General features: G+C 51.0%; 1 protein-coding gene across 1 annotated transcript; it reads left to right on the top strand.

Annotated features, from left to right (window-relative positions):
* Positions 1 to 2,776: 2,776 nt before the first annotated feature.
* HTR5A (5-hydroxytryptamine receptor 5A) lies at positions 2,777 to 5,172 on the top strand. The gene is made up of 2 exons (XM_021526574.3): positions 2,777 to 3,566; positions 4,516 to 5,172. Exons 1-2 carry the CDS (start codon positions 2,829 to 2,831, stop codon positions 4,843 to 4,845), a joined length of 1,068 nt encoding a protein of 355 aa, XP_021382249.2. The 5' UTR covers positions 2,777 to 2,828; the 3' UTR covers positions 4,846 to 5,172.
* Positions 5,173 to 6,608: the final 1,436 nt, after the last annotated feature.

The raw sequence follows: 6,608 nt of genomic DNA, 5'->3' as shown, positions 1-6,608 counted from the left end.
TGTTGTGACTCCCGCTCATTGCATCCCCTCTGATCGCTGTGCACCTCTAAGGAGAGTTTGCTTTTACCTTTTCTATGCCCACCCCTGAGGTAACTGGAGACAGCAGTAAGATTTTCCCCTTAAATTTCTCTTTTTAGGAGTGAAAAGCTCATTTCTTTTTGTCTTTAGACTTCATACATGAGTCTGCTCATCACCTTGATTACCTATGACTGGACTTCTCCTGGTGAGGAACTCCAAAGAGGACATGAAATTCCCAGGTTTGTTGGATAGAGGGAAATGGTTATAACCCCAAACCTGATGGGCACAATCTTGCTCATATAGGCCAGGATGCTCCAGCTCCAGGATGTGTCCAAGAGACTCATCAGGTCCTGTCAATAAAATTCTCTGCCCCATCAGTCCCCAACCTGTACAGGTCTTTTCCATCCCAGGTGCAGACCTTTGTATTTCCATAGACATATTTTTATATTTGTCTACATTATGTATTTCCCTTCACTTCTCAACTGACCCATTCAGCTCCAGCATCTGCCAATACATATTTTTTAAAGTCAAATAAATAAAATAATGAATGTATTAATGATTTTTCATGAGAACATAATCTAGTTTTACTTCTTTAGATTTAATACATTTACTTTTCATCTCTCTTTAAATATAATTTTTGTCTATTTGTTGCTGAAACAAAGAATAATAATATATTTTCAGGAGCACATATTTTATAATTTGTGGTTGATTCTATTAATTCTGGGTCATAGGTTTTTTTCTGGGAAGAGCCCACACAACAAAAAGCTCTCAGCCTTGGAACTGCTAAGTGTTTTGATCAATATAATGACAGTCAATGATGTTTTGCACCTTACAAACCAAGAATTTTAAATCAAGAGGCTTTATGAAAGGCTGCAAACCCTATTTGTCCTTTGAGTTGTAAGTAAAGGACCTACTCGTTCCAAAATTGTCAGTATTCTTGTGTATAAAAGATAAAATAATAATTTCTCCCCCCAAAAGATGGCAGTTTGTTTCCAAAAGGATGATATAGTCTCTAAGGCTGCATTTGTTCCAGTACTACAATAGGATCCCTGGTTCTGAGAAAGAGTAGCACAGCACTGAATCAATTCATATGGGGAAAATCCCATCCCACTAGAACAGGTCCTGGACCTGTTTTGGATATGCTGCTTTGCATTTCCCTTGGTAGCACAGAGGAACAAGCAGCAGCAGTGGAAAATATCTTGTTCATTACCCTTTGTTATTGTTACTTGCTGTTTTCATTAAAAATTCCAGAGAGATTCAGGAGAGGCAGAAGGAAGCACCAGTTTGGCTTTACCCTCCGTATACCACGGCTATGGAATGCATGGGGCACTCTCTGAACAGCTCTGTCTGTGTCTTCTCCCCAACTCTCTCAAACTGCAGTTCACCAGCAAATGTCATTGTCACTTGATCTTAACGTAAATGTCCTTCCTTCCTTCCTTCAGCCCCAAGAGATGCAAACGGTGAGCCCCACGTTAGTGCCTGTGGTTTCTCACCTCACATGTCTGACCCAATAGCTCTTTGGACCTGTTATCTCAGGACTGGCTGGAGGAGCAGAGTGCCAGTGCCAGCACCAGTGCAGCCCTGCCTGGATGCCATCCAGGGCTTGTGGGCTGGAGCTGGCTGGCATCTCTGCATGGAGCTGGGGCATAGGGAATCCTGCTTGATGGGGTTAGATTCTGACTTCTGCTATGAAGCCCAGAATCCCACTACTCATAACAATTACTGTGCTAAAAACCAGGGGAAATGCTCACACATTTCATTAATGGCTAATGTTATTAAATAGACAGCTACTGAGAGCAGTCAAGTGAATTATTATCTCTAATAAAAGCCCCGACAATTGCTAACAAGTTAGGAAATAGCAGCACAGAAGTTCGCAAAGAAATAATCCCCTGCCACATTACCCCTGCACAGAATAACCAGGGTTACTAACAGGTTTCCTGGGTGCAGACCGTAGCCTATGTGGGAGCAAGGAAATTCCCGCGGCGCCTCACTAACACATTTTTAGAGGAGCCCAGGGACAATTTCCCAGGGATGCTAACTTTCTGCGGCTGGCACAGAATACGCCCGGAGGGGGCGAAACCACCCCGAGACAAAGCCGGGGCTGATTCCCGCACGGTGCGGGCAGGGGATGGGCAGCGGGCAGGGCAAGGACAGCGGGCAGCGGGCTGGGGCAGGGGCCGGGGGCGGGCAGGGGATGGGCAGCGGGCAGGGACAGCGGGCTGGGGCAGGGGCCGGGGGCGGGCAGGGGATGGGCAGCGGGCAGGGACAGCGGGCTGGGGCAGGGGCCGGCGGCTGCGCCCTCCCGCTCGGCCCGGGGCCGGTCCCGACCCGCGCACGGACATGACTAAGCAGCGCCTCTCCCTCCGCGCCGCTCCCGCCGGGGCTGCCCGCTCCGCACCCGCGCACGCCGCGGACTCACCTGCCCGCCCCGGCCCCGCCAGCCCGCGGCGCGGCTCCTCCGCCGGGGCCGCCGCTCCTGCGCCCCGCTCCTCCGCTCCGCGCCGCCAGCGCCGCCCGCTCCGCCGCTCCGCGCCGCCCCGCAGCCGCCCCGCGCCCGCCGCGCACCCCCCGCGCCCGCGGAGCCGCCGCCTCCCGCCGGGGGCCGCCGCCAGCCGCGGCTGACGCAGGGCTGTTCCTGCCGGGGATGAAGCCCCCGGCGGCCGCCAGCCCGGAGCCCCCGCGCCCGGCGGCGCTCGGGGCGGCCGGGGACCCCCCGCGCCCGCGGTAGGGCGGCGCTTCCCCGCTCCCGGCGCGGGCGGCGCAGCGCCTCCCGCCGCCGCCGCAGCCCGGAGGAGCCCCGCAGCCCCGGCATGGAGCGCCCGCTCAACCTCAGCTGCCTCGCCGATACGACGCCGGACAGCGGCAACAGGAGCGGGTCCTCCGCCGGCCCCGAGGGCGGCCAGGCCCAGCTCTCCGTCTTCAGCGTGTTGGTTCTCACCCTGTTGGTCATGCTGGTGGTGGCCACGTTCCTCTGGAACGGGCTGGTCCTGGCCACCATCCTCCGCGTGCGCAGTTTCCACCGGGTGCCCCACAACCTGGTGGCCTCCATGGCTGTCTCTGACGTGATGGTGGCAGCCCTCGTCATGCCCCTCAGCTTGGTGCACGAGTTGTCCGGGCGGCGGTGGCGGCTGGGCCGGTCGCTCTGCCAGGTGTGGATCTCCTTCGATGTGCTGTGCTGCACTGCCAGCATCTGGAACGTCACGGCCATTGCCCTCGACCGCTACTGGTCCATCACCCGCCACCTGGAGTACACGCTCCGCACCCGGCGCCGCATCTCCAACATCATGATTGCCCTCACCTGGGCGCTCTCTGCCTTCATCTCTCTGGCCCCGCTGCTCTTTGGCTGGGGAGAGACTTATTCAGAGGACAGTGAAGAGTGCCAAGTCAGCCAGGAGCCTTCCTACACTATCTTCTCCACCTTTGGGGCTTTCTACCTGCCCCTCTGCGTGGTGCTCTTCGTGTACTGGAAGATCTACAGGGCTGCCAAGTTTCGAATCGGATCGCGCAAGAGCAATTCCATCACCCCCATTACACCAGAAGCAGTGGAGGTAGGTCAGCTTGGTTGTGTTTTGCCCGGGTCAAGCACTGGCAGCAAGCAAGCCTTTGTAAAAGTGGGGCAAACTTAAACCAAAAGCGTGCAAGTGAACAGTGATCCACCAAAGCCCTGTGGATCCTGGAGGCATCTAAGGGAATGCTGACTGCAAAGCTTGCAAACCCAGTCTGTCGGCTCCTTCCGAGCCCCCAGCTGTGAGCACTCAAGGTGTAGCAAAGCAACTTTGGGACATATTGCGAGCTTGAGCTGCACGTGGGTGAGCAATGACTCACAGATGTCCCCCATGGAATGCTGAATCAGTGCTCGCCAGCATGAGTAAGGGGTCACTGTCCCTCCCCTGGGGACTCAAGGGGACAGGGGATGGATGGGCAGTTGTGTCTGCTGGGGACGATGCCCTGGCAACCAGCTGTGGCTTTGGGGACACTGTGAATTTACCCAGACAGAAAGCACTTGTGCTGCAGAATGTCCTTGGAAATCTTTCCTAATCATGACTGCATCGTGTCAGCTCATCGCAGGCACGGTGACTGCACTGTAAAGATTTCTTTCAGGGAAGAAGCAAATGTTTGCCAATTTTCTTTCCTCTCCTACCAAGAACTCTTAAACTCAATGGGTTTAGAGAAAGTAAGCAGACTTCTGTGCACAGCATGTGGGTGTGTGCCTACTCTGCTGATCAGATTGTAAGTGAGGAAGTAATCTTATTGTGCTGTTGTGTGAGCAACCCCAGGTACCCTCAGTACTCTCTCTCATTTCTAATCTCACTTGAAATACTCTCCATCACCCAGAAGAGGTTGTACAGCCACCTTGCCCTCAGTTAGGGTGTGGTGTGCATGGCCTGTGTTTCCCCTGGAGCCCTGGCCCTCGCTTGCACTGTTGGGCTTTGTACCTGCTGTGTGGGATCGCCTGACTGGGGTACATATGGTGCAACTTGTGTTTGTGTTTGGCAGGTGAAAGAAGCTGCCCAGCAGCCACAGATGGTCTTCACTGTCCGTCACGCCACTGTTACGTTCCAGACGGATGGAGAGACGTGGAGAGAGCAGAAGGAAAAGAAAGCTGCCCTCATGGTGGGCATCCTTATTGGGGTCTTCGTGCTCTGCTGGATCCCCTTCTTCATCACAGAGCTCATCAACCCACTCTGCTCATGTGACATCCCACCCATTTGGAAGAGCATTTTTCTATGGCTGGGCTATTCAAATTCCTTTTTTAATCCACTCATCTACACTGCTTTCAACAAAAACTACAACAATGCCTTCAGGAACCTGTTCTTTAAGCAGTAGTGAGCAGAAAAAAGCTTTCCTGCTGCCCCAGGAAGCTGATTTTAAGTGTCAATGATTCTGACCAATTTCCTGAGGAAGTTCAAAGCCACAGATACTGAGGTGATGCCAAAAATGCATTACCATAGGTCGTATGTCCCAGAAACAGTCCCAGTCCCTAGGCAGGCTCTCCATCCCAGCCTTTAGCTGCTGTTTTTCCTGCAAGTAGCATGTAAGGGCTTCTCCTGCCAGCAGCCTGGCATCCTCACGCCACTGCCCTGCTGTGTTCCTTCTGCCTCCCCAGTGACTCTCTGTACGGTGGCACCAAAGGTGCAGAGGAGTCCACTGGCAAAGAAACGTTGGTTTGGCCACTGCTGCTATCTCCCAGCATTAATCACCTTTGTCCCATGTGCAGAGCTGGGACCCTATAACATCAGGAGGCTTTGTGATTACATATGAGAGTACATATTTTATGGCTTGGCTGGAAACATGGTTTATCTTGTCTTTCACTGGTAAAGACTGCAAAGTGTTTGTTTTTTGGGAAATAAAACCCTTGGTTAAGGGTTAAGTGCAGACTACAAGTACCAAGTTTTTCTCACATACTTTGGGAACGGCAAATTGTGAGTGTTTGCTTTTGGATTCTATGTAGCAGGTTGCTTTTGTTTTGTTTTTTTTTAAAACAAATTTTTTGTGAAAGCTTAATGCATGGTGTATGCTGGAATGAGAGAGAATGCATGGGAAACTTGCCTCTCGCTCCCCAGCTGCTACGTGTGAGCATCTGCCTCAGACCTTTATGTTCAGAAATACCAGCTGTAAATGCTAATCTTCGTGCCTGTTGTTTCCCATTTTAAAACATTAATGTATTTTGAGCAGCTGTGGGCAGATTTCCTGTAGTTTCAGGGGATGCAAGGGGTGTATTTCGAGTTACCTTTCAATGAGGAGCTGTGTTTTACTATTTCTGAATGCAATCCAGAACTTGAAACCAAAGCAAAAACCCCACTTTGTTTCCATGAGCACTGGTTTACAGGTGAAGGGCAGTTAATGACAGGTGATATTTCTTTCTGGAAGCATAATCAAACCATGGAGCTTCTCTTCTGCAAGGACCAGACCTCAATATTTATTTTTTTGCCCACCTGTCCTTCTCTCCCCATCCCTTTAAGGCTTCATCCTGAGTGGTTGTTACTCCTCTGTTGCTTCCCTGCCTTTCCATATTGCCAACTTAATTATGATAGTTGGCATTTCACTCCTAGAATTAAAGTTACACACTTCATACTGCCCTACTGAAGGACTGACAGGTCTGCAGATAAAGGAAAGTATTAGTTTTAACTTGGTTCTGGGACAGCCACTGAAATCAGACCACAATTTAAATGGTGAAAAAGTACAAGACGAAAATCAGAACTACCCGATTCCATATCTCAAGAAGAGATAAAAGGGAAAGATGTCAATAAATGATGGTAAAGCTCCCTGGGGTTGGGTAGTATTAATTTCTATCTGTAGATTGTGAGACATCAGATGTTAAAATTGTCACTGGTCCTTTAAACCAGTCAGAAATCCTGGCAGAGTTGGCAATAAAAGCTGTTTTTCTTTTGCTGTGTCTCGGCAGGTGAAAATGGAAGCAGAGGTCAAGGTGCTATTAAAATGTTGCAGCCCTTTCAGGACCAGTTAGACAAATATCCATCAGCACTGACATGGATGTAGTTGATCCTGCATTTTGGCAAGAAGAGAAATAGGATAGCCCTTGACATCTTCCTTAATACCATCCTATAATAGTCTGTTAGAAATATTGG

Source organism: Lonchura striata, chromosome 1 (assembly GCF_046129695.1).
Source record: "Lonchura striata isolate bLonStr1 chromosome 1, bLonStr1.mat, whole genome shotgun sequence".
Classification (NCBI taxonomy): Eukaryota; Metazoa; Chordata; class Aves; order Passeriformes; family Estrildidae; genus Lonchura; species Lonchura striata.
This window is presented reverse-complemented; position numbering and strand designations above follow the sequence as displayed.